Source organism: Drosophila arizonae, chromosome X (assembly GCF_054131065.1).
Source record: "Drosophila arizonae isolate 15081-1271.41 chromosome X, UAZ_ARI_1.0, whole genome shotgun sequence".
Classification (NCBI taxonomy): Eukaryota; Metazoa; Arthropoda; class Insecta; order Diptera; family Drosophilidae; genus Drosophila; species Drosophila arizonae.
In genome coordinates, this window is record NC_142927.1 from 10,160,242 (window position 1) to 10,188,221 (window position 27,980).

Sequence of the window (27,980 nt, forward strand, 5' to 3'; positions counted from 1 at the left end):
CCCTAAATCTTCATTTCCATTTTGTCGTGACGAGTACGGTAGTGTTATATTCCAAGCGAAAAAGAAAAAACACTGTCAGACAGCGAGCAGAGCATACATTTAATAATGAATTGTTAAAACGATAGGTGCGCGCCGAATTAAAATTGCGTATGTTCGTATGATCAGTTGAAACAGTTAACAATAAACGCTATTTTTTTTATAACAAATTTATGCGTCGTCGTCTGCTGCTGTTCAATCGTTAAAAAGTGCGTGGAAAAGTGTACGAAACCAATACACGGAAAGTGGGACAACCGAGCGCTGCGCTTGTTGGTGTAGTGTGCTGTGCGTGTGTGCTATATGTGTGTGTAGTGTGTAGTGTGTATGGTTGTGTGCGGTGTGTGCTGTATGTTTGTGTGCGAGACGAGTACAAGTACGGGTAATTTGTACCGACTACAGTCTCATCAATGTGTACGACAATGTTTTTTTTGTATATTAAATAAATATAACGAAAAAGTGCAACGAAATGTTTACAAATTGTGCAAATAAAAACAAAACATGTTCCATGTCTTAACACACATCGACAAAGACACGCGCACACCAATATACACGCGAATTGCATGCAAAGAGAAGGCGCTCAACTTCTACTCCATCTTCTTTTGTCTGACGTTTTGCCGCATGGTGAGTTTATTGCCTGCCTGCCTGCCAGCCAGCCAGGCTGCCTGCTGTTGTTGTTGGATCGGTTTTCGGCGTCTTTTACTATGTAGCAGAGTTTTTAAAATGTGTTTTTGCTCTCTCTCTATCTTTTTCACTCTTTTCTTGCTAGTTTTATTTCATTTTGTGATTTTTTTTTGCATTGCCTTAGGCGCGTTGCGCTCGGATTTGTTGTTGCCTCTGACGCTGTTCATTTTTGTTGTTGCATAGGCGCCGTTGTCGTCAGTTGCGCGGGGGTCAATGATGTAGATGCACGTATAAAAGTACATGTGCGTGTGTGTGTGTGTGTGTATTTGTGCATGTGTCTGTACATTGTGCACGAGTATGTATGTATTTTCTCCATGCAGCGGCACGGGCGATTGCCTCTCATGTTGGTATCGGTTCGGATGTGTGTGTACCGTGCTGTGGTGAATTTCTGTCTCGGGCCCTGGTGAATTTAGCAGTGTTGCCAACACATACACCACGTCGTAGCCGCTGCCAGTTGTTGTTGTAGTAGTGCGTACCAATGTGGCGCGGTTTTCTCAATTTCTGCTGCTCGCGACAGACAGCTGTGTGCCGCGCATGTTTCAACGCTTACGCAGCGTATTATTAACAACGTTAGTGTTATTTTTGCTGTCGATGTTGTTGTTGTTTTTTCAGCGTCTCATTACGTTACTGTTTACGCGGCATTTTCAAGAACAAATTTCATGCACTAAAGTATTTCCATCGATCATTTTTCCCTCTCTTGGTGTTATTTCTATAAATAACAAACAATAAGCAAATTGCGTTTATTTTTTGTTCTCCTATGTTTGGTTACCGGCGACTTTCTGTATGTGTGATACTTAAGTTACTGTTACTTGACGTGAATAGCGAGATTGCAAGAGTAAAATGAAAACAAAACAATACATATACACACTCTCGCATGTGTGTGCGGATTAGTCCATATAATTGCCGCTAGTTGATGTAAATTGTTTATTTAATAGCCAATCACAGAGGCGGTACTTTGAAGTAACGGTGCAACGCACAGGCATGCATACACACTTAAAATTTTAAGAGAGAGCAGAAAGAGAAGGAAAGAAAGTAAGTGATATAGTTTCGATATACGCATTATTTATTAATTACAATTACTTAAATAATAGCATATAATTTAAAAAAAAAACTGATCGAAAAATCTCTGTCAAATATCAACAAATTTAGTGCTGTGCTGTTGTTGCGTACTGCGTGTTGTTGCCTATATATGAGTGTGTGTGTTTGTTCGCATGCGTGTGTTTATCTTTCGGCGTATGCGAGAGCGTGCAGCTGAGTTCGTTCTCCTTTTCTGTTGCAAAAATGCGCTTACTCTTAATACTGTGATTCTTATTACTATTACTATGCTATTACTTCCCCATATTCTGTAACCATACACCTCCTCTTTTAATGGAATGCGCTGAATGTGAGACGCACGCATAGACATACATACATCATCATCATGACGACGATACATACATATGCAGACAACTTGCAGCTAAAGGCACCTGATATTTTCTGGCTGCGGCTGGAGCTATTGATATCGGATATTTGTTTGCTTTTCATTGATGCTTTCATAGTTATCTAAATTTTTGTCCTCCTTATCCCTATTGCTATTGCTCTGACTATCATCAACCTTGTCATCGCTATCTGGAACAATATCATCATCAGAATCGTCTTCGTAATCATCATCGCTTTCATCCTGATCCATACGCAACATTTTCTCCAACTGTAATCGTGTAAATCGAAATATCGGCTCTGGCCTATGCAGTTGATGACATCCCCAATAGAATATCGCTTCCGTCCCGTCACCCAACACTCCATCTGTATCGATCATCAACTGACCATCGATTGTTTCCTCATTCTCATCCGTCTGGTTGGCAGTATCCTCAGTTGGGCTGGATGTGCCAGTGTCCGCCGTGGTCGTTGTTGTAATTGTTGTTGTTGTCGTGGTCGTCGTGATTGTCGTTTCCGTATCCGTATCCGTATCCTTTTCGTTCCATGCAATGCAGCACATGCTACATGGCTGCTGGTGTTGTTGTTGTCTTTTCGTTGGCTTCACATCCTTCAGCTCGCGGTAGATGACACAAAACAGCAGCCAAGCGCCAGCTAATGCCATCATAAAATGTTCCATAAATCCAAAGCGACATTTACCGGCAGCGACTGGCATCAATATTAGATTTGTACCCGGAATCCGACCACCAGTTGCCAATGCACGGAATAGGCCCAATTGGTCTTTCACTGGCTGCCAAAGTGGTGCGAATATCGACTGCAGCAACATCAAAATAAAATTTTCTGAAAACCAAAAAGTCTCTCAAAAACAAAATAATATCAAAACAAAAATAATATATATGTATATATATATTTTATTTTTTAGTTTTTTTTTTCTTTTCTTTATACCTTAAACACTAATTTTGATCTAATGGCTACGTCCAGAGTCTGAATTTGATTTAATTTATTCGGTACACTTTAGATCTAAATATAAATAAATAAAAATTGAAAATAACGGAACAATTTTTCAAAGGCTAATCAGATTCAAATAAAGTTTGAGTAATTGATTGTTTTCGTAGATATTTACATATGTTTTTTATTTAGTAATAATACATTTACTGAATAGCTAAATAATCTTATTTATTGTCTCTCTTCTCTCTGTCTCTCTCCCTCTCTCTTCTCTGTCTCTCGTTGGTTGCAGGAACTCGTGCAATTCGTGTTTAGTTTAATTTCCCATCTTTAGTCGATAGTCTGTTGCATTGCACATCTCTATCGTTGGTGCAGTTTATATTGTTGTTTTTGTTGGGATATCCGCAACTCGACCAGAAATTGTTGTAAAGAATATCAAGCAAAAGTTAGTGACAAAAATAAATAAATAATAATGAAATACAAAATATTCATCTGCACAACTCTAAACTGTGATAGAAATAGAGTTTTATGCAATATTTAGAAACGACTAATTGTTGTAAATGTGCACAAGTATTGATAAATTTAGCGCCTAGCAGAAAACTGATTGAACGCCTCTCTTATATTATAATATTTATTCATAAGGCTTCAAATTTGCTTCATACTAAATTTTGCATTTGTTTTAAATTTCTTTTTAGGCAAAAGGAAATTGCTTTTGGTGCGGATAAAGGAATAAAGCAATGAATGATTTACGCCAGCAACAGGTACAGGTAGCAGCAACATCATCTTCAGTTAGCCTGGCAGCAACACCCCTCTGCTCCAGCAACAGCTCCACGAGCAGCAGCAACATTAACAGCGCCAGCTCCAGCTCCAGTGCCAGCGTCAGTCCACGTTCCAGTTCCAATTCGAATTCTAGTGTAGGTTCCACAAACTGCAAGTCCGGCATAACGACGACAGTAGCAGCCACAACAACAACCAGCAACAGTAGCAGCAGCAGCAGCATCATCATCATCCAACAACAGCAGCAACAGTTGGAGGAAGAGGAGCAGCAGGTAGTTAGCTCTACATCGTCACAGCAACACCAACAACAATTGAATGTGTCGACAGCAGCAGCAGCAACGCAGCGCCAACAACAGCAGCAACATCATCATCATCAACAACAGCAGCACCTGCAGCAGCAACAACAGCAACACCTTCAGCAGCAGCAGCAGCAATCGCTGCACGAACAGCATCAGTTGGTGGGTCAAATAACCAGCACCACAGCATCGCCGCCGCAGCACAGACTGCGCGACGATGCGCAGCTGCCATATAGCCCCAGCAGCAGCAGCAACAACAGCAGTGGACCAACGGCAACAGCAGCCGCAGCAGCAGCAACAACAACAACAACAACAATGGCCGCCACAGCTTTAGATGTGAATGGCGAGGAGAATAACAGCAGCAGCAACAACAAGAGCAGCAGCGGCGGCGGCGGCGGTGGCAGCAGTCACAAGCTAATACTTAAGCTCTCCAAGCACGGCAGCAGCAGCACAAGCGAATCTCAGGCGGGCAACGATGAGCGACGCGTCGAGCCGCTGCGCATACAATTGCCCACACAGTTGCCAACGACAACAGCCACAACTGCTGCAGCCGCAGCAGCAACAACAGCAACGAATGCAATGGGACAGCAGGGCACTGTGCCTAAGCTAACAATTAGGCCAATCAAAGCACAAGATAATATGTCCAACAATTCAGATGCATCCTCGTCCTGCTCCTCCTCCTCGTGCGCCGACGAGGAGCAGCTGCCCCACATCGTGCCCAAGCTAACAATACGAGCCGCCAACGAGGAACGGGACAGTAGCGTGGTGCCGAAGCTCATTATTAAGATGCCCGATGCATCAGTTGCTGCTGCTGCTGCCGCTGCCGCTGCCGCCGCCGCTGTGGAGTCCAGCAATTGTCACAGCCCGCTGAAGTCGGTGAATGCAATTGCAGCAGCAGCTGCTGCCGTTGCTGCTGCTGCCGGCGGCGGTGCAGTGCCCAAGCTAACCATCAAAACCACCAAATTGGAGGGCAATGGCGGCAGCGAAACGCAGCTCATCAGCTGCAGTCTGTCCCCGGCGTCTGCGTCCAGCTCATCTGCCAGCTCCTTTTCCTCGGCCAGCGAGCAACTGCAGCATCAGCAGCAGCCCACGGTGCCTAAGCTGATGATCAAGACAACGCATGCGGGCAGCAGCTGCATTAGCAGCGAGGAGCAGCAACAGCATCCTCACCCGCACGCGCACCCGCAGCAGCAACAACAACAACAAATACCAAAGCTAACCATCAAAACGGGCAACCAGGAGCAACTGCTGTTGCAGCAGCAGCAGCAGCAACAACAGTTGCCGCAGCACACGGTGATCATGACGCATGATGCAAAGAATGCGCAGTCCATACCCAAGCTAACTATCAAGACCAAGTCCATTGAGCTCGACGATGATGAACAGCAGCAGCAACAGCAACAGTTGGTGCCCAAGCTCACCATTAAGACGGGCAACAGCAGCAACGAACAGCAGCAGCAGCAACAGCAACAGCCTCTGCTTAAGCTGACCATCAAGAATCTTTGCTCGCCCAAGCACAAGGTGCGCGCTGTGCTCGAAGAGAAGGTGCTAACTTCCAAGCTAACGCTCACCAATGGCGGCGACAGCAACACAACAGCTGCAGCTGCAGCAGCAGCAGCAACTGTTGCTGATGGCGAAACGGATGAGCTGCGTCGCAATTCTGACGATATGGACATTGATGATGCGTTGTCCAAGGAGCATGATCCAAAAATGTTTCACAATTTGCCACCAGCGCAGAGCAGCAATGGCATTGTGCCGCAGCAACAGCAATTGCAACTAACGAAACAGCAACAGCAATTGCAACTAACAAAACAGCAACAACAACATAATATTGTGGATATGGTTGATTTGACTTCATCGCCTTCGCCGGGTTCCTCGCCGGCGCATGTCAACAACAGCAGCAGCAGCATCAGCATCGGCAGCAACAACAGCAGCAGCAGCAGCACTACTCAGGGCAATAGCTATGCGACAGCAACAGCTGTTAGCAGACCACAGAATCGCCTGCTGCTCGAGTGCTTGCAGATGCAGGAAGCAATCACCACCCCCAACAATAGTAGCAGCAACAACAACAACAAGAGCAGCGGCACCAGCAATCCCGCCTCACCCAACTCCAATATATTGCTCAGCCAGCTAACAGCGCCGCCGAAGAGCTTCAGCAACAGCAGCAGCAGCGGCAGCGGCAACAATTCAACATCTGCTGCAAAATATCCACAGCTAACGGAACGTTTAATGGCAAATGGAGCAGCAGTAACAACAACAACAACAACAACAGCAGCAGCAGCAAGTGCTGCTGCAGCAGCAACTATTGCTCGCGGAGCAGAGCCGATAATCGATTCGATTGAGATATTGGACACGCCCGAGGGCAGCCCACATCCGCAATTGACGCCCTCCTATATGCAAAGTGCCTACGAGACGGAACAGACGCCGCCATCACCAACGCCACCGCCACAGCATCAGCAGCAGCAGCAGCAGCAACTAAGCAATCATCTGAACCATTTGAATCTAAATCTCAGTCTGAATCCAAATCATAAGCCCGACAATCAACAGCAACAGCAGCAGCAGCAACTCAACAACAATGAGAATCATTTGAAGCGACAGCAACAGCATCAGCAACACCTACAGACAGATGCAGAATCTCCCAGTGGCGTAAGTGAACTATAATAGAAAAATAATATCTGTGTGTGTGTGTGTGTGCGTATAATATTTGGTAGGCAACATTTGAGATTCCATAGACATATTGATGAATGAGGCTGCAGACCAAAGCATTTTTACTCCATTTACCTACTTATCGATAAATGCGAATATTGTTATCGATATAATCAAATCGACGATTCGAAAATGATATATGAATTATCAATTTAAACAAATTGTTTTTAGCGGTATTCCGCCAACATCGATAATATATCGATTTAGTTTTATCTCGAATAAAAATACAAATAATTTAATTCGATTTTTTACAGAATTGATATCTGTAACATTTGCTCAATATCGATAAGTATCGACTTATTTTGAATAAAATACTGATTTTCAGATATTTCATATATAGATTACACATGGCTCATGAACTGGTTCATAAATTTCGAAACAATTTGAGTAATCGATTTCTTATCGTTTATTTTTGTGATTTTTAGTTGCCGCCGAATAAACAGCGGCGCCTGGACAACAATGAAAATGATCAACAGACGCACAACTGCAGCAATGACACAGCAGCAACAGTTGCTGTCAGTCCAGTAGCAGTAGCGCCAACGACAGCAGCAACAACAACAACAACACCCGAGCATCAGCAGCAGCAACAGCCAACACATCGCAGTCGCAAGCAGAAGCACGAGCGCATACTAAATACGGAGCTTGAGGAGCCGCAGCAACAGTTGCCGCTGCCAGGGACACCAACAGTGAGCGACCACGCCCACAGCAATGGCAGTCTGCAGCTGGCGCAGGAATTCCTTGTGGCGGCTGCGGTCTGTCGCAAGCAGCTGTCGTCACCACTGCCCACGCCTGGCGGCACTGGCAAGCGGCGCGGCAGACCCAAGCGCAATGCCAACGAATTGACGCCAGCGAAAGCAGCCGCCGCCGCAGCTGAGCTGATGGAGTCCAGCAGCAAGTCGCGGCGCGTGCAGCTGCTGCACAAGCGACTGGCCATCGATATGGTTGCTTCGGAGCTGAATCATAGCTTGAAGGTGCAGCAGCAGCTGTTGCATGAGATGGAGGAGTTGGATGCCACGCACCAGGAGCAGCAACTACAGGAAATGCAGCAACGCCTGTCAGCAATTGAAACGCCGGGACGTTGCATAAAGCAGCGACTGTTACGTGCCACACGACGCAGTACAGCAGCAGCTGCAACAGCAACTGGAACTGGAGCAGGAACGGGAACGGCAACTGTTGGAACTCCAGCAAAGGCAACGCGCAAGCGTCAAAGCAAAGCCGCTGTGGCTGCTGCAGCAGCAGCAGCAGCTGTAGCGGCGGCGGCGGCGGCTGAAGCAGCAGAAGCAGCAGCAGCAACAACAACAACAACAACAACAACAGCTGCAGCAGCAACAGAATATCCAGTTGGACTGATGCCACGCCTCGACCGAGAAACGGAGCTGAGCAACGACAGCAAGAGCAACAACAATAGCATGGCCTATGCTCTGGCGGCTCAGATTGATCTAACCATGTGCTCGTCCTCCTCGTCCACTAGCAATGGCAGCGCAATGGCGACAACAACAACCACAACGGCAGCAGCAGCAACTATTGCCGCCGGCACAGCTGTGAATAGTAGCAACAGCAATAGCGGCGGTGGCAGCAACAACTGCTCCATGTTGCCGCCAACAACCATATTATCCTCATCCGATCCGCTGCCGGATGTGATCTTTCAGCCCAACGACTTTTCCTCAATAACTGCCACACAGCAGCTGCGCAACAACAACAATAACAACAACAGCAACACGAACAGCATCAGCGGTGGCAGCCAACATGAATCGCACGATGAGGACAACTACAGCGCATTGGATAACTCTGGAGGTAAGGGAGCTCTTATGTGCCCCAACTGCATCGCTCTTTAATCAAAACTTTCTCTCGCTCTTTCTCTCCCTAGATGAGTCCTCCGCATTGTGCAATCCTTTGAGCGCCTTCGGCACCAATCCAGCAGCAGCAGTGCAGGCAGCGCCATCGACACCAACGCGCGGCCGCGGACGTGGACGCGGCAGAGGCGCCGGCGGCGGCTCAGCACGCAGCAACAGTGGCGGCAACTCGGCCAATCGAAATAATGCGAACAACGCACAGCCGCGAGTCCCGCGCATGAGTCGCGGCGCCAGCGCCGTTGCCAAAGCCATTGCCCTCAGTCGGCCGCGCTGCGTGGGTGGACTTAAGCATCAGCCGGATCCGGAACGACTCAAGGGCTTCTTTAGTCCGGTAAGTGTAAGGGGAATGCTGGATGGACATGTTTTGTGGGCCATTTTTAGATAGCTGGGGACATTATTAAGGCCCAATTTGACTAAATAATATTGGGAAATATTAATTGGGAAATTTATTATTAATGCCCAAATTGGAATAATGATTGGAATATGTACATATTATTTTAAGGGCATTGTGAATTCATCGTACGCCAGAAAGTTGGCTTGATATGATTCATTTAAAGGATGCCGCGTTGTCTCTTTCTGTGTCTATGTGGGGGCGTGTGTATATTTATGTATATATTCATATTTAATATACATATATTTCTATAATTTGCTTTTACTCTTCTTTATACTATATATTGCATTTCAATGCAACTTGTTTATGTTTTATTACGTAAAGCGTACTCACACATCAATAGACAAGAGTATGCACACCCACATACACTCATATATATATTTATATATATGTATATACATATGTATTTATACTCGGACACACACACACGCAAACAGTGTTCTATGTCGTAATTAAAATCAAAGGCGCGCGCGCGCTGTATTCATTGCCAACTACTACCAAAAATGCATACGATTACAACAATAACAATAGTAACTACAACAACAACACCACCAACAAGAGCAGCACGCGACCGAAGTTAGCAGCGATGCAACAGCAGCTCGTTGTTCGTCTCTTCACCTGTGATTTTAATCAGCTGCAAATTGTTGTTATTTTTCTCTCTCTTTTGGTTTTTTATTCGCTCTTGCTTTCGATTGGTGTAGCAATGCTTTGGGCCGAGCGGCAAGTGAGGCAAACTTCACCACACCTGCTGCGTCGCGAAGAGGGCAAGAGCGAGAGATAGAGAAAGAGAGTGAGAGCAAGCTTAGCATGTGCGCTTCCCCATGCAGACCGTTTGGTTTCATTTTTTTGTTATATTCTTCTGTATGCTGGCAACGCTGTTACACAAACACACATACAGCATAGCGCAGCGCAACGCTCTCTTGTGTTGCTCTCTCGAATTGGCGCTGCCGGCAGCGCAACAAACAAAATAAATTTAAAAAATAAAATAGAAAATTAAAATAAAATAAAATAAAATAAAATAAAAGAAATAAAAACAAAACAAAAATTAAAATAAATAGAATTTTAAAAAATTGTTAATTTAATTTATTTTAAAGAAATAATGACGCTTCTTAGGGTTAATCGTTGTTGTTGGGCTTGTTTCATGTTTTTGCAGTCGCCACAGGTCTTTGAAGAGGACACACGCATGAGTGCTGATCTAAATAACAGTAATCAATCGGTAACGAGCATGGAGCCTCCACTGACGCCACAAAAGTAAGTTTCCCCCTTGAAAGTGTGATCCTCCCGTTGCTCATTAACTAATTTACTAATCGTGCTGCAGACAACCGGACTTCCTTAACAACGAGGAGTCGCAATCGTCCATGCTGAGCAACGTTAGCCTAATGGACTCCAACCAGGGCCAATCGGTGGATGCGATAATCAGCTCGGCGCTTAAGCGACCCAAGAAGAAGAAGATGGAAATTTGTGTGGCTGAAGAGTAAGTGAACTGAAATTTGAATTCGCAACTCGAAAGTATTCATTCTCATTCATAATCCTTCTCTGTGCCTCTCTTGCAGCACGGAATTCAGTGCGTCAAGCATTGCGGAATATGACTGGCCTCCACCCAAGGGCTGTTGCCCGTCCAAGAATCGTGATACGTTCATGATCCAGGAGCAGGTCGCTCTCTATTTGGGCATCACGAGCTTTAAGCGTAAATATCCCGATTTGCCGCGACGCGCTGTCGATATGGAGGAGCGCAATTGGCTGCAGGAGAAGGGTCTCGTCAGCGAGAAGATGTGCGATCTCGGCATTACGGCCGTCTGGGCATCCGATATACTGGACATTATGTATGCCGATTTCTATGACAAGTACGAGGAGTACAAAGAGTATATTAGGCAAAAGCATCTGCGCGAAATCGAGGCCAAACAGAAGGCGCTCGGCCTCACCGTTGGCACTGGGCGTGGCCTGCAGGCACGCGATCGCGCAATGCTCTCGGCCAGCAAATGGAATGTGTACTTTAATAAAACGTAAGTGCGGATACTTTTTGTAGCACGCAACTTGAGTGAATTTCAACTACTTCGTTTTTGTTGCAGGCGGAAGGAGGAACGTGTCGCCTGTTTGGATCTGCAAACGTTCACCATGAATTTTCCCGTGCAGCACTCAGCAGCCAGCTCTACTGCGTTGCATCGATCTATTACGGACACAGTGCTTGCCGCAGCGCAGGCAGAGAATATGCCAACGCCGCCGCAACTGCTCGGTCCGCGTGCCTACGATGAAGCGTTCCAACAGCCCGATCATGCCTATCCACTGGCCCTGGTGCCAGGCCAATTTTCGTCCAGCTATCGAAAGCTAACGCCCGCGGAACTAAGGTAAGAATAAGATGAATTTTCGATTTATGTTTTTTTATTTTTTTATTTGAGAAATTTTAGGTGAATATTTTATTTAACAAGAGGATATATCTGAATAAATATATAGGCTATACCAATTTAGTCTAAATAAATGCAAATCAGAAACTAATTAACTTTTCCTTTTCTGTGCAGAGCTTATCCCCTGAATACTGTCCTCGAGTTGTCGCAACAGCAGCGAGACGAGCAGGAGCAGGATGAGCAACAGCTGCTGCAGGACAGTGTGAAAGCGTCGCTGAGCAAGTTACAGACAGCAGCGGTGCGGCGCAGTCAGCGTTCGCGTCAGCAGCGCAGCAATGATCCGGCCAAACCCAGCAGCCTCTGCTATGCCAGCGCAAGCAGCAGCAGCAGCAGCGGCTCCAGTAGTAGCGAATCTGTAAGTAAACTGGCAAACATACAAATTGTTGTAGCTATAACTAATGCACATTTGAATTGTTTTACAAACAGGACAGCGAAGCGGACAGCGACAGCAGCTGCAGCAGCGCCAGCAGTTACAGCAGCCGCTGCAGCAGCTGCAGCAGTGACAACAGCTCCATAAACACCGCCAGCGAAACTGAGATGATAAAGCAGCGCGAGAAGGATGCACGATTGTCATCGCACAACTGCGGCGTCTGCCAGCGCAGTCAGCATCGGAATGCACGAAATAGGCCCGAGGCATTTATACGCTGCTACAGCTGTCGCCGTAAAGGTAAGATGGTTAGAAATATTGGAGAGTGAATTCAATCTGATCGAACTTTTGCCATTCATCAACATCATCAGTGCATCCTAGCTGCATTGAGATGCCGCAGCGTATGGTCGGACGTGTGCGCAACTACAATTGGCAATGCGCCGAGTGCAAGTGCTGCATCAAATGCCGCAGCAGCCAACAGCCCGGGAAGATGCTCTACTGTGAGCAGTGCGATCGTGGCTATCACATTTACTGCCTGGGTATTAAGACGGTGCCCGAGGGTAAGTCTGGAATTTTTAATGTATGAAGTGTATTAATACTAATTTGGCTATCAATTCTACTTTAGGTCGCTGGAGCTGTGAACGCTGTTCGATTTGTATGCGCTGTGGCGCCACACGGCCCGAGGGACTGCCTCAAGTGCAGCAGCCCGATTTGTTGTCACCCAGTGGCAATGGCAGCCAAGCAAAGCCCGCCGTGAAGCACAAAAAGGTTAAATGGCAGAACGAGTATCGCATCGATCACATCACCAATTTGCGCGAACATTGCGGCATGCTTTGCGTGCCTTGCGCACGCGCCAAGCCCACCAAAAGGATAACGACGCCCAACAGCAGCAGCAGCAATTGTGAACAGTTGCAGCTGCAATTGCAGTCGAATGGTGGCGCTGCAACAATGGAGGCAGCCGCTGCAGCGCTGAGCCCCAGCAATAGCAGCAGCAGCAGTAGCAACAACAACAACAATAATAATCATAATTTTAATAATAGCAAACAGCTGGAGGCTAACGCTGCTGGCAGGCAACGACTGCCAACGCAGCAACAGTTGTTGCTGCATAGAAGCCACGATATGGCGACAATGCATAGCGGCAGCAATGAGGAAGCAACAGCAGCAACAATTATAACAACAACGCCCGCCAGCAACAACAGCAACAACTCCAACTCAGTGGCAGCAGCAGCAACAACAGCAACAGCTACAACTACAGCATCAACACAAGCAGCAGCAGCAGCTGTCACGACAACAGCAACAACAACAATTGGCATAGCTCCACCTCCGGTTGTTGCCTGAGTGGGGGTCATACGTTATTGTGCCAAGCGCACTTTAACGGACTTGTAGTAAAGCGCGGGTCGCAGCCGACCACTCGACCCACCCACCTCCGCCACCGTCGCCACCAACTCCTACTCCACCAAACCCTTCCTAATCCAGCTCCACCCACCACACACCCCCACACACACGTGCATAGTATTAAACAACAAATAATAAGCTAATTTTTGTACATGTCTGCGGGCGTATGTTTATATTACACAATATATATATATAAATTAATTAATTATTTTTTTTTTGTTTTATTTTTAATTGTTTTTATATATTCATAAATATAAGTTGATTTAAATATGCCCACAATTATGTTACTTAAGCGAAAAGTGAAGAAATATTGTTATGTACACACATATATATACACACATACATTTACATACACACATACACACACACACATGACAAGAAAAATGATCAAGAACAATTGTATGTTTATGCCTAAGTTGAGTTTTGTTTAAATTAGCCAATAAGTCAAAATACACACACACACACACACACCACTACCAATCCAATACGCCTACTGCACATATTAATTAGCTGCATTTTAGTTAATTGTATTTTATTATTAATTTTAAAATTCGTTTGCCACAATTTTGACCCACTGTGCAGCGATCAATTATTTTCCAACACTGCTTGCAACGTATTTACCGTTGCAAATACTTTTACGTTAGTCTCTCTCTCGCTCTCACTTTCTCTGTTCCTCATTCATCACACACACATAGCAGCCTTTACCGTTAAGACAACGGATAATGTGTATTTTTTTTTTAATAATTTGTGTTTTGTGAAATATGCAAAAATATATATTTATAGATATATTGCATCTATCAAAGCAAAAACAACAAAAGGAAAACAACAATTATGTCTCTATGAACGTCGTTAGCCTAAAAAACTTGTACTATACAACTAAATAAGCTAAAAATTAAAATTAAAATAAATGAAAAAAAAAACAATAACAAATATGTAATAAATGAATTGGGCCGAAACTTCATTTTTTTATTGGTTTGTTTAAATTTTGTATGTACGTAATTCTAAAATACTATTTTTGTCTAAACTGTAAGTTAGCCATGTAAATTAGTTAAGCGCAGAATACACACGCATATGTATGCATGTGTGAGTGCATGTATACATATGCAGCTGTGTATGTGTGTACATATAAGTAGTGTCTTCTTACATATGCACATATATATTAAACTTTTTTTTTGTTTGACAACAACAACAATTTACTATTTAATTAGGCTTAAGATTGTATTATACATGTAATTTATGCTAACGTGCACCCACACATACATACACACACACACAAACAAAATACCCGTATATTTAATGAAATGAAAAAAGTTAAGCACAAGCAACAACAAAATGAATTATTATTTAAGTAACTGTAAAAGAGGAATTTAAACGACCACAAATGAAAAATAAAACGTGGTGGCAACGCTAACAGGCAAATATTTAACACGTTAGCGTATCGCTGTGTTACGTAGCGTAACGTAACGCATTGCAAATTGCAATTTCGTCTACTTAAAAACGAATCGAAAGAAAGTTTGATCAAAATCCAATTTTCCATTGAATTTTATGCAATAAGTCCCTAATAAGTGAATTACTATACAAATACATAGCTATACACTTACAAGTATATATATATATATATATATATATACTTGTAAGTGTATAACTACATATATATATATATAAATAATATATATCTATATATATATACATGTATGCATACAAAACATATTATAAGTCGAATAAAACAGCAGCATTAATAATTTTGCCTTACCAACAAGAATTTCTCTCCATTTACCAATGCAAATGCCGGTGCTTGGCCAGCTGGTGCTCCAGGTCATGGCCATCCCACCAATGAATCATCTGGCAGTTGAGCTCTTTGCGATACGCCGGAAGCTTCGCATGCAGCTCTTCGCCGCACCGTATGCACGCAGTATCCGCCGTACTCAAACGACGTATAGCACACAGATCGTTGCAACTGTCGCCGACGTAAATTAAGCTACCGTATGGCTTGTCGCCATTGCTTTGAGACCCAATGAGCATGTCCATGACGCCACCTTTACATAGGTTCTCCGGACAGTAGTCGCAGTGCGTTTGGTGCTCGTATGGCACCACGACTAGATGCTGACTCTCGGGCATCACGCAGGCCGGGTTTGTATAGATGCCTGCTCGGAAGCTGCACTCCAAGCCGTGCGCTGCTAGCCACTCCTTGATGAAGAAGCTATTCGCATCGCTCAAGATGCACAGATCCACGGTCTCACATTGTTCCAGGCGACGCAGCAGATGCAAGATTCCTGGCATCGGCTTCAATTTCCGTATAGATTGAGCGATCTGTATAGACGACAAATGCTGCTCCCTCTGCAGCAGCCGGAGCAAATGTTCTAAATACTCTAGCCATCGGCTGCCGTCGATTAGCGTCTGAAGGTGCTCCGTGTGCTGGTGCTGGGGTGACAGCAGGCGAAAAAGCGCCACATACGAGTCCTCCTCAATGATCGTCTTGTCGAAGTCAAAGGTGACCAGCACACGATCCTTGGGCTGGCTGCCAAAGCGGCGCCAGAGACTAGGCAAACGTGCTAGAGACCCAAATAGCATATTTGTGTGTATATATATATTGAAATTTCACATCTGTTAAACAAAATAAATAGTTAAAATAAAATAAATGAGCAGATGAAAGCAAAGCTAAAGGCAAACACAACTGAATTTAGAAGAGTACCGTGCAAAGTTCTGTTTTGCTCATTCTCGTGCCTGACAATGCTGGCGATTGATTTTCCGTCTCGCTTTGGCAACAACTATGCTGTATGTCCATATGTATGCGAGCATGAAGTTTGATGCATCTCCAACAAGCAATTAATATATGTATACATATTTGATTTACATATATCGTCAATAATATATTTATGCTTGCTTTACATAATTAAGGATCAACGTACATATTTTATCACACAGCCGAATTTTTTGCAGCACTGCTCACTCAACCGGTGCTCAGCTGTAAAAGTATGCACTGGAAATTCGCCATGTTTGAAAACGAACTCCAATAGCTCACCATGATCGCCCCTGGAAGCAAGCAGCGGAATATATTTGGTTCTCTCTTACCTCAAGCTGTTGCGATTTACTGTTTGCCTGGCATTTCAACGGAACACTGAATTAACTTGCACAAACAAGACCTTGCCATCAGATAAAAATAATTTTATTTTTTGGCGTACATACATTTATTTAGTTATTTTGTTGTATTTTTATTATTTTTTACTTGGGAAACGTACAATTAAAATATTTACAATAGCATTTAAATGTATTTATTATTCGGTTTTAAATTGTTTTGTTGTCTAAGCGTGAATTCGTAGCGAATTTTAAATCTTTTATATATTTACTGCATCTTCTTTATCATTATCCAAATTTGTTTTGGTGTTTTCTTGTTGTTGTCATTTACAATAACGGTAATTTGTATAACCATTTCTTGCCCTTGCCTAAACTACATATAAAAAAAATAATAACTGTTTTTTTGTTTGTTTTTGTTTTTTTGGTTTAACACAAAACTCTCTAAATAATAATTGTCGCGTTAGTTGGACACATGTTAAATAATTTGAATTTCTAATTGCGTTTTTTTCTCGCATTTATTCAAATTTTTTCTTTTTTTTTCAGTTAAAAAATATTTTTTTATAAAATATAAAAATAATAATTAACATAAAAACGTTCTGAACTGGTTTGGTTTTTGTGTTTGCTTTTGTTTTTCTGTTGTTTTTCATTCCCTCTCTGTTGATCCTCATTTTACAGTTGTCGATTAGCACTGCTGCCACTTCCAATCCACCTCACTCTCTCTCTCTCTCTCGCTTACATATCCAGGCAACAATGCGATATTTGTTTACTTTGCCGCTGTCGTTGCATCGCCCGTGTGATTATTACTAGTGTTGCCTCCTCTCTTACGTTGGGCAACCCCACCGCCAGCTGTTGTTGCTGTTAACGTAGAGTTGCCAGATTTGGGTTTTGTGCGCGTCGAGCCATTAGCAACGCGCACATTGCCTGAACTATCTGTGAGATCCTCACTATCACTGGAACGTATATCGCCGGACATCTGTAATTGGACGAATATAGAAATCAAAAGAAATGAATTAAAGCCAAGCAATGGTATTCAAAGAGTATGTCATGTAAATATGTTTACATATATAACTTCTTTATTTGATATCTAAAACTCTTTCTGTCTCCCTCTCTCTCTCTCTCTATCTGAGCTTAACTTTCTCAGCATTGCTGCACGCGCTGTTAAAATGCTTTTCTATGTTACGCAGCGCTGCCTGCGCAATAAGAATGCCATGACTGACATCACAACTCTTGCCCAACACAAGCGCCAGCGATCTTTCTTGCGCAGTGTTGGCCAAAACAATAATTTGAAATGGTATTAGTTTGACGTCACAGCTTCTACTTAACGTGAATTTCAATGAGTATTTATTTAACTATTGCTACATATGTACAGATGGATTTCTATTTCTAGCTATATCTTCTAGCCTTGACGTGAATTTGGATGCATATAACTTACCAGACCCTTCTGCAAAGAGTCGACTACAATCTTTAGAATCATATAGGTCCAAATGATGTGCAGCACCAGCAGCATTAATAGCAACGAATTAAATATATAATAGGCTGGGAACATGGGCAGAATTTGCGGCGCTTCCACAGAGGAGCTGTCAAGGTTAAACAGAAAATATTGTTAATAAGCGATAGTTCTTAATCGATTAGACAAATTAATTGTTACCTGTAGATAATGCGCGGATAGAATCCCAGGCGTGTGACAATCCAGACAACTGTGAAGATGGCAAAGATCGCATCACAGACCTTTTGGTAGTTGGCATATTTGGTCAGTTTAGCAGCCTCCAGGAATATATCGGCACAATCGTGCACGACCAGCACCAGGGAGCCGACACGATGCAGATTGCATACCCAACTTAGGGACATGAGAAGCAGTGTAACCATGTGATGTATGAACATTTGCCAAAAATCTTTGCGTTTCACATCGAAAAACTGTGTGGCGGTCAGTGACCAATAGAAGGACATCGATATCATATAATACCACCAGATATCGTTGCTAACAGACTGCAAAATATTGTGAATAAATGAGTGAGTGAGTGACTGAGTGAGGAAATGCCAACAGACACTCACCTGATGTGGATAGCCATACCAGCAGCTCTTCACGTCCCAGAACCAGGGCTTATCCCACAGCACAATTACACCGAATATAAAGCTATATAGATAGTAGATGCATCGCCATGTATTTTCGCAGAACTTGACTAATGTCGATGGCTTGTCCTGTGCCCGACGCAGGCGCCACCAGCGTTCGATCTGACGCTCGGTCATGTCTGTCTGCTTGGCCAGCGGAGCCAGCTATTAGATGAAGAAAGTACATTTAATTATAGTGATTGATGTATCATGATTGACTCTTTACTGAAGATCAAAATGATGTTCTTAAAAAAACTGATTGGTTTATTGATTAATTGAATGAATGAATGCTGATTGACAGTCTCTCAAATTTAATCTACAAAATCGAGATCTACTCACACATTTATGATCCAAATGCGAAGATTTCGCATATGCTGACTCTAATGTAGGAACATTTGCTGCTTTCTTAGGTCTAGAGCTTCGTATGCCTAGCGATTTGCCGATTGGCGATATCCAAAAGCTGTAAAATATATACGAAATATATATATATATATATATTGATTAGATATTATAACAGAGGTATTTATTGCGCGCTAATTGATTAGGAATATGACTCATAATCGGGAACAGCTAGAGATTGCGTAGTCAAGGTAATAAACTTAATGGGCTAATACGTATCCTATAAATTAGAAAATAGAACATAATTGAGGAAACGTAAGATATCCAAGAAATAAAGTTTATTTTTTATGAACCATTTCTTTCAGGCTCTTCTAGTCCTTAAACATTTCGCGCATTTAAAATTACAGATAATATATTGATTTGCTTATCGACCAAATTATATCAGCTTTTCGAATATAAAATATCTTTCGATGACTGCCAAACGCTGATCGGCAGCCATAGGATAAGAAAGGAAAATAAACTAATCAACAATAATTAAGTGATGAAGGCAAATCAGTTTGATGAGAGTACAATCTAATACATATACATAAACACATTCAAACTGTGAAGTTTGGCAACGCTGCACCACTTTACATTTCATTTCGTATGCGCAATGGACATAGCTCAACGAAAATAACGAAGAAGTAAAACAATTGAGATTTCATTTGGAAATTCCAGACGTAGTTCTAGTGAGCATTAAACTGACTGAACTTTGGCAACAGCGCCAAAACAAAATAAATACATTCCATTTATATGCGCAAAAGCAGAGGCAGAAGCAGTGAAAGAACTTCATTTTGGCGTACAGAACGCGGAAATTTTTTTTTTGCCATCTATTTGAAATTCCATATCGAAATACATCTACATATGGGAAGGGCCGGGAATTGTCGTCTCTCTCATCTGTCTGTCCATCTGTTCATCGGTCCTGTCCGTCTGTCTGGCACGTGTGAAGCATGGCAACACTGTACAAAGCCAGTAGTGTTGTCCCAGGCATCCCATGCATAAGTAATTGGCCTAGCAGCATAGGCGCAGCTCCATGGCTTACGCTTATCGGAAGTTCATTTGCTAAATGAAATCGAAAATATGACTGACACCACCCCGTCACCCTCTCCCCTCACTCCATCCGTCACCCACTCACCCTCTCTCACTCGCATTCTATCTCTTTCTGTTTCAGCGCGCGCGTCTGGCATTTTAAATCAATTGAATTCTTGATTTTTGTGTGCATAGCACATGCCCAAAGAAAGAATCAAATTAAGGAAGCTATATATGTATAGCAACATACACAATTATATATATACATACATACAATATATATATATATATGTATATTGTTACATGCTTTTTGACAACCAGCCAATAGGTCATCACATTGATTACACCCCAAAGAAAATTGATGTTAATTATAATGATAAACGTAATTCGATTTGATTTGACATTATGAAACCCAAAGCAGAGACAGAATTCTAAGAACGACTGCATAATACTCATTCACATTCCAAGCACCATCAAAAATATATATAATTATTTATACCCATTTATATAATTCTATTTCAAATTCCTAGCCACGTCTTTAAGTAGGTATTCATCAAATACTAACGTATATATTAATTATAAAACCAATATACTCACATTTCACATCGTGAACGAGTGTCAGACCACAAAGATATAGCAAATTACATGCCGTCTAGTTGACTTAAGCTTACGCTACGCTGTTTAACCTAACTGAACCTAGTCAGCAAGCCTAATTAAAGATATAGATGTAGGTGTTGCCAGATGTGTTCTCAGTGCTGTCAGGCGTTGCACATTTGGTATGTATGCCCGATCGATTCGATTTACGTATTTGATTTTTGTTTCCATATTAATTTGAGCCCGCATAAATATGTAATTTATATGTATGTAAGCGGGTCTTCTATATAAATGCATACAGCATGGGCTGTGACAAGTTTAGAATTTGTAATGCCCACATATAGTAGGAAGCGCACCCTAAACGCGTGTCGCAGACCATCGAAACAAAAAAAGTTAATAAATAAATAAACAACAGAAATATGGAAGCCATAAGAATAATAATAAGTAACAAAGTCAATTGAAAGCAAAAGCGAAATAAAAATAAATAAATAAGCAAAATTATAGGAGGAGCAAGCAACCGCTTCCTCTGATGACCATGAAAGTCTGCAATGAACGATAGGTGGCGCCACTGTTTGAACTGCACGCTCTATAATTTGCATCAGCATTGCACCAACGTTACACCCTGATAGAAACTGGATAATAACTGTCATGCGCTAGCGCCTCGCCAGCTGGCCAAATCCGCATCGGTCATGATTAGGCTTGGGCAATTGTGATATTTAAATAGTTGTAAAGACGATGCAGGCGTGAAGCCTAGCAAATCTATATGAATTCATTTCAGAAGCCAAGTTGAAAGAGCAGGAGAGAAGGTGAAATATAGCATAAGCGTTTACACAAAACAAAAAAAAAAAACATTTATAATTTGACATCGATGTAATGAAAATAGTGTAGGATGATATGCGTGCATGTAATTACAGTTACGTACATTATACACTGCATGCGCGCGTGTGCATACATACAGTGGTTCCAACGCCAAATCGGACAAGACTATTTATTTATTTCAATAAGTATTTTCTTTAGCAGTAAGTTAACTTTTTACCGTTTTCACATTTTTTCTCAAATCTATTATGTATTAGCCCCCTAAAACAAAAAAAAAATTTTTTAATTTCAAATGGCAACATTTTTTTTATTTTAAAAAACTAACAACAAGTCCGATTTTGAGCTTCAACGCCAAATCGGACAAAAGAAAACTGCAAGAAAAATATCCGTTATTTGGCGGAGATTTTCGTTTTTGTTTTGCTTATTGCGTTTCGTTATGTTCTCAAGCTCATAGGCGTACAGTAACACAAATTATTTTTGCGAAATGGCTCCACGTGGGAAGCAAACTGGTGTTGAGGCACGCCAAATAATATTAAAACTGCATTTTGATGGCAAAACTGTTAGAGAAATAGCAGAGCTGGTCGGAAGAAGCAAATCTACCGTCCATGATATCATAAAAAGGTTTCGGGAAGATGGAAGATTGATTAACAAAAGCCAGGAGGGAAAAAGAAAGCGATTAAACTCAAGGGAGGAGCGGTCGATTATAAGGGAAATTAAGGTTGATCCCTTTAAAACCGCAAAGGAACTAAGGATGTCATTAAAAACAAACTTTGGAAAGGATGTGTGTGATAACACAGTGCGCAATACTTTGCATCGGTATGATTTGCATGGCCGAGTTGCCCAAAAAAAGCCTTATATTAGCCCTAAGAACAAAGCGTTTAGGGTAAAATTCGCGAAAGAGTACTTGCTAAAAACGGATGACTTTTGGAATCATGTTAGTTGGTTGTATATCATATTAAATACCTTTCTTTTTTTGCTAATTATCTTATTTAAAGGTGTTGTTTACTGATGAAAGTAAATTTAATTTGCATGGGTCCGATGGTAAGGTGTATGTGTGGCGTAAACCAAATACTGAGTTTGAGCCCAAGAACACAATAGGCACTGTTAAGCATGGAGGAGGTTCAGTCATGGTTTGGGGCTGTATGTCGAGTGCGGGAGTTGGCCATTTGCACTTTATCGATGGCATACTCGATAAATTTGGCTACCTTGATATTTTGAAAAAAAATGTTAAGCAGAGTGCGGAGAAATTGGGGATACTTGAAGACTTTGCTTTCTATCAAGACAACGACCCCAAGCACACTTCAATGCTAGCTAGGCTCTGGCTAATCCATAATTGTCCCAAATTGATCCAAACGCCTGCCCAGAGCCCGGATATAAACGTAATAGAAAATCTGTGGGAAATTTTGGCGAGGAAAGTTTACCAAAACCGGTATAACAATCTGGACCAATTGAAAATGGGATTACTTGCAGCTTGGGACTCCATAGAGCCAGAGATCTGCAAAAAGTTGGTCAAATCAGTTCCCAATCGCTTGCAGGCTGTTGTCGCAAACAAAGGTTTTGCAACAAAATATTAAATATTAAGTTTTTCTCTTATTTTTTATTAAAGTTTTCTTTTGTCCGATTTGGCGTTGAAGCTCAAAATCGGACTTGTTGTTAGTTTTTTAAAATAAAAAAAATGTTGCCATTTGAAATTAAAAATTTTTTTTTTGTTTTAGGGGGCTAATACATAATAGAGTTGAGAAAAAATGTGAAAACGGTAAAAATTTAACTTACTGCTAAAGAAAATACTTATTGAAATAAATAAATAGTCTTGTCCGATTTGGCGTTGGAGCCACTGTATGTTGTAAGCGCTGTAAATTTTGCCTTTTGCGTAGTTAGCAGATGCCTAATTTTCGACATTAACGATCAAATTTAATACACATATGTATGCAATGTTTTCGTATTCTAAGGCTTATTTAATAAATATAATATATTAATCACACTTAACACAAATATAAATTAGTTTATATATCTTTTTCAGTCAATTCAAACGCTGATAGTCTTAACAACTTTTAGTTTCTCTCCTTGTTTATCGATAGTTAACAGAACCGCTTCTGAATCGGAACACGCGATTAGCAATTCGCGATATATGCTGGTAGTAATCGTATTAGCAGGAGGAACGAACAAGTGCATATTTACATACTTATTCATTTGTATGTATTTGTACATCTATATGTTAGCTTCATGTCGTCCAAAAATTATTAACTGCAGTAATTGCCACCTGTTATCAGCACGCATCAAATGTGGGCATGTGTGTATGTAAGAGAGTGTTGCCATTTCGGCAAATTACAGTCCGAAATGTCGGCAAAGAGAGAGAAAGAGAGTGAGAGCGGAAAGTACAAGCAACTCAGTCGCTTGTTGATGATAATTCAACACGCAAGCGATTGGGCGATATTGTAAAAAACAAACACACTTATTCAGGCGGCATATTTATGTACGTGTGCACATTATATATGTATTTATATATATATGCATGTATTAAGCGGTGACTCATGCTCTTTAACATAAGCTTTGGACAGTGTCATTCGAGCAGTTAAGCAGGCGATAGCAAGATCATTGCCGCCAAAAACAAAAACAAAATCCCATCGTTATCGCTCGTTGCTAAACAGCTGATTTCAAAGCAGAGGCAGAAGAAGGAGCAGCAACAACAATAATAAACAGCAACGGTGTTAATTGACTATTTAACATATATGCATACATATATTGTATTTAAAAGCAAAGCACACATACACGCGTATGAGAGTCTATATGTGTGCGTAAGCCGGCGACCTTCTGTGTGCGTAAAGCACGTGCACTTTTTTTGGCCTTTCGGTTTGGCCAAACGGCCGACGCCAGCAACAGCGATAAACTAGTTTGGATTTAGATTAACGGCAAAAGGCAATACAATGGCAACCGTATTTGTGTGTGTGTCTTCATTCTTGGAAATGAGCAAAATGAATATGGGAAAACTGCAATTTACACACATTTATATGTATATACATACATATATACACACACAGGCTATTGTCGCCTGCACGAAGACTCGATTCTGATTAGATTTATCCATTTAGTTATATGTGTGTGTGGACAATTTTGAAAAAAAAAAAACTTTAAATTATATAGCGCTTGGCTGGCCGCACATTGTGAGGGTCGGCTGATACGTAATCAGAAGAAATATATGTATGTATGTCTATATAAATACATTCGTATATGCATGCATACATTTTTTTTATACACTCGCACATTTGCACATATGAATGTACATGCATGTGTATGTATATACATACATATGCGTATAATAATCGAGATAGTATATGTGTGTGCATGCTGCTTGGAATGGAAATGTTACTGTTGTATTGTTAGTTTTTTTCTCTCATACCATTCCAGTGTGTCCAATTTTGGAAAATCTAGCCAGACTTGCCAGGAATGGAACGGAACTGAGTCACAGTCATTCCACATCACACTGACTCAAGCGTGTGTCACACAAACACGCTTGCACATTGGTGTGTACACACACCCGCCCACACGCATGTTTGTATGTATTTATAACGTAATTGTGATAACACCGCGCATTATCAAATTTGTATTTTATTTTTACGTAAATCTTGCGCACAAATCTTATCAACAAATGCCCAGTTTGAGTGCAGAAGTGGAGAAGGTGTTGTTGATGTTACTATAGCTGTCGATGCCACACATACAAACACACACACATATGTATGTACATATGTATATATAAATGAACAACACACTTGCTTAATTTGTTGGCGACCCTGAAAGCCAATTCTAGTTTCAGAAACTCTAAAAAATCAAAAATAAAATAAACCTCGTCAAATCTTAACAGCCCTGACAAACATTTATGTCTTATGCAGTTGTAGTTCAATAAGAAACATCCACACAATATTTCACACCGTGAAGTTGGCCTTTAGCATTTACTGCAGGCCAAACACACACAAAAAAGTAAATGAACTATAAATTTTGGAAGTGTGGAGTAAAACACATTGCAGGTGCGCCTGACCCCATTTATCTATGTGTACTCGTATGTATGTATATGCACATGTATGTGTTTATATGTATATGTATATATGTGTGTGCAAACTTTGTTAGCGCAAATTCACATGAACATTGGTAATTATGTTAATTACAACATGCAAAATGCACGCAACTCACTCACGCACACACACACACACACACATGTATATATATATATATATATATATACAGAGGCGTGCGCACATGTTGCAAGTGTGAGAGCAAATATAAGGTTAATTGGCCCCAAAAAGCGTCAAATGCTTTACTGCACAGTGTGCCAAGTGACGGAATAAATGCCATAAAAAAGTGAAATCTAAATTCAAATGGTATGAATGGTTATATTATAGAATTATTCATTTAATTGGCATTCGATTGGTTCACCTTTCAATTCAAATTTCAGCTGTAATCTGGTTACATTGGTTGCTCACTTATTGATAATGACTCATGTTCTAAGTGCATTGTAATGATTGTTAGGCATTCGTGTCCTATTATCATGAGCGATCGCTTGGGTTCCCATGGCATAATAAAAACTAATATCGCACACAATCTTCAATTCATCGACTACTCGCACGCTAACTAAATTATTTTATTGCGAGTTTTCATTAGCTTTCAACTTCACTTTCCAAGCAATTTCAAAAATTAGCAAGCCTATATTAGTAGAGTGCAAATATTAAGGCATGATTCGACATTTATTTAGAAAAAAATTATGACATGGTTTTCAAGCTCATTTTCAATGATTCTTAACCACTGTGCAGTACATTTTGTATCCAAATGTGTGTGTGTGTGCGTGTGTGTGTGAGTTCATGTATGTGTGTTTATCTATACAAGTAAAGCAAATGCACGGCGGGCCGTTATTGTTATGCTTGTATTTGTTTAGTGCATACAAGTATAAACAAATAGTTTTTATTTTTTATTTCTTTGTTAACTAAACAATTAGTAAGCGCTGTGCGCGGTACGAATACCGCAGAACGCTCTCATATTTATGGGAAATCGAGATTCCAATGGAACGCGACGCTAAGCCCGCCACCGCTGCTTTTGAAATTGAAGAAGTGGATGAAGGAAAACATAAAGTTGCAAGGCGTTGACAAAGCCAAAGGGAAACCAACAACAAACACGCATACTCACACAAACACACACATAAATACATAAACACATATACAGTTATATGAATACATACAATGTTGGGCGTTTCCACGTGAGGTTATGTTTGGCTTAAAAGAGCAAAACTGTGTACATATTTATATACATATGCATGTATGCATGTGTATGCGTGTTGTTGCGGCGCGCGACGACGTCAGCTTACTGTACATTGCACAGCATGCACACGTACACAACCAAACAAACGGAGCGTGCGCCTGTGTAGGTGTGACTGTGTCTATGTGGTGTAGCTGTCCGCACAATGCCAGTGCTTGAAAGCGAAGCGGTCAATGGGAACATTTACAGTAAAATAAACCAGCACACACACACACTCACATAAAACGCCGCATAAGTTTAATGAATTGCGGCGACGCTGGAAAAACGCTAAAGTAAAAAGGGCGTACACACAAACATGCTTGTAGATAATAACTGTAAGTTTGCATGTACGTGTGTATATTTGGATAAATTTTTCTTTTGCTTACCGCTCCAATGTGTAACGCACAAGCATAACCACAGCGGCTAATGGAATGGGCCAAATTAAATCCCGATAATCGGCGTGCACAACATCTGGACGAGAGCCGGGCGCAATGTCTGCCCATGTCGTATTTGGCGGCAGCCAAATGTGCGTACTCCAAAATGCATTGGTGAATTTATTGATTATGTCCATGTTTCAAATTCCCTTCGGCTCTCTTCTTACTGCTGCTGTTACTTTTTCTTGTCTTATTACTGTGTCTGGTGTTGGCTCCTCCGGTCTTCTCTTTTTGTTTGTTTGTGCCGCAGTTGAACAGGAATTTGTATGTGAGTATAGACGAGGCGGCTTCCTCTGTTGGGTTTCTTTTTTATCTTTTTTTTTTTTTTTTTTTTTTTTTTTTAAAGGGATTTTTGGTTTGACTTTTGATTGGTGTTTGTTGATTTATTTTTGTTTAGTGTTTTTTCATGTTCGTTGTCAGTTATATATCTATATCTATATATATTTTAAATATATTTGGCTATATATATTTATGTGCATATGTGTGTATATTGCATTGTAGAGCAACATAAAAAAAATTAAACAAAATATACCACGCGTTGTGAGTAGCAACACACGAGCACATACACACACGCACACCAGCGCGTACTGAGAACTAACTAACCGCGCCGAAAATGACAAGCGAAGTGGTCGGCGCCGGACTCAGAGTAAACTGGAACTGGAACTTCGCGTAGAATACAGTTACAAAATATCGACAGAGATAAACGAATTGTTGACGACTTTATTTTAAGCGTATCAAAAAGATTTCTATTAATTATTTCAATAATACACGTATTTATGCTAATATGTATATATATGAATATGCGAAGCGCGCACACACGAACCGCTTATTTATATTATTATTGAGTGTGATGGTTCGTTCTTGCTACCCGCTTGACAGCATTGCCAACACTGTAGCTAGTGTTTCCAGCACTTGAGGGCACATGACGATTTATTCTGAATAAGTAACTCTGTTATGCTTTACATGAGAATAGCGATGTGTTAAATGCTCTCCTTATGTCACTATC

General features: G+C 41.4%; 4 protein-coding genes across 8 annotated transcripts; 1 reads left to right on the forward strand and 3 right to left on the reverse strand.

The window, feature by feature from the left end:
* On the forward strand, positions 1-16,893 carry e(y)3 (PHD finger protein enhancer of yellow 3). Of its 2 annotated transcripts, XM_089475176.1 has the most exons (13): positions 1-657; positions 1,653-1,749; positions 3,771-6,791; positions 7,277-8,645; positions 8,719-9,035; positions 10,249-10,346; positions 10,414-10,569; positions 10,649-11,098; positions 11,165-11,440; positions 11,612-11,852; positions 11,924-12,164; positions 12,236-12,424; positions 12,490-16,893. In XM_089475176.1, the coding sequence occupies exons 3-13, from the start codon at positions 3,813-3,815 to the stop codon at positions 13,200-13,202; spliced, it is 7,029 nt and encodes a 2,342-aa protein (XP_089331302.1). In that variant the 5' UTR covers positions 1-657; positions 1,653-1,749; positions 3,771-3,812; the 3' UTR covers positions 13,203-16,893. The 2 variants fall into 2 exon arrangements, with proteins under 2 accessions (XP_089331302.1, XP_089331301.1); XM_089475175.1 differs by lacking the exon at positions 1,653-1,749.
* Positions 1,760-3,234, reverse strand: LOC108618457 (uncharacterized). Its single transcript, XM_018014479.2, has 2 exons — positions 3,076-3,234; positions 1,760-2,970 (listed from the first exon to the last, which is right to left on the reverse strand). Exon 2 carries the CDS (start codon positions 2,954-2,956, stop codon positions 2,210-2,212), a length of 747 nt encoding a protein of 248 aa, XP_017869968.1. The 5' UTR covers positions 2,957-2,970; positions 3,076-3,234; the 3' UTR covers positions 1,760-2,209.
* LOC108618461 (putative phosphatase phospho2) lies at positions 11,457-15,830 on the reverse strand. Its single transcript, XM_018014483.2, has 2 exons — positions 15,013-15,830; positions 11,457-11,861 (listed from the first exon to the last, which is right to left on the reverse strand). The coding sequence occupies exon 1, from the start codon at positions 15,828-15,830 to the stop codon at positions 15,033-15,035; it is 798 nt and encodes a 265-aa protein (XP_017869972.2). The 3' UTR covers positions 11,457-11,861; positions 15,013-15,032.
* On the reverse strand, positions 16,815-27,930 carry schlank (ceramide synthase schlank). Of its 4 annotated transcripts, none has more exons than XM_089475202.1 (7): positions 27,798-27,930; positions 26,927-27,408; positions 18,783-18,903; positions 18,387-18,608; positions 17,983-18,320; positions 17,767-17,911; positions 16,815-17,307 (listed from the first exon to the last, which is right to left on the reverse strand). In XM_089475202.1, the coding sequence occupies exons 2-7, from the start codon at positions 27,109-27,111 to the stop codon at positions 17,098-17,100; spliced, it is 1,221 nt and encodes a 406-aa protein (XP_089331328.1). In that variant the 5' UTR covers positions 27,112-27,408; positions 27,798-27,930; the 3' UTR covers positions 16,815-17,097. The 4 variants fall into 4 exon arrangements, with proteins under 4 accessions (XP_089331328.1, XP_089331327.1, XP_017869955.1 ...); XM_089475201.1 differs by having other exon boundaries at positions 27,578-27,895; XM_018014466.2 differs by having other exon boundaries at positions 27,507-27,895.
* Between the last annotated feature and the right edge of the window lie 50 nt (positions 27,931-27,980).

Bases quoted from the DNA above. Each gene is read 5' to 3' on its own strand.
- LOC108618457 (XM_018014479.2), bottom strand. From the start codon at position 2,956: ATGTTGCTGCAGTCGATATTCGCACCACTTTGGCAGCCAGTGAAAGAC.
- LOC108618461 (XM_018014483.2), bottom strand. From the start codon at position 15,830: ATGCTATTTGGGTCTCTAGCACGTTTGCCTAGTCTCTGGCGCCGCTTT.
- schlank (XM_089475202.1), bottom strand. From the start codon at position 27,111: ATGGACATAATCAATAAATTCACCAATGCATTTTGGAGTACGCACATT. The intron at 18,904-26,926 runs GTAAGCAAAAGA...TATATTTTACAG, and splicing joins GTGCGTTACACATTGGAGCG to CTTTTGGATATCGCCAATCG. The intron at 18,609-18,782 runs GTGAGTAGATCT...TTCATCTAATAG, and splicing joins CGCATTTGGATCATAAATGT to CTGGCTCCGCTGGCCAAGCA.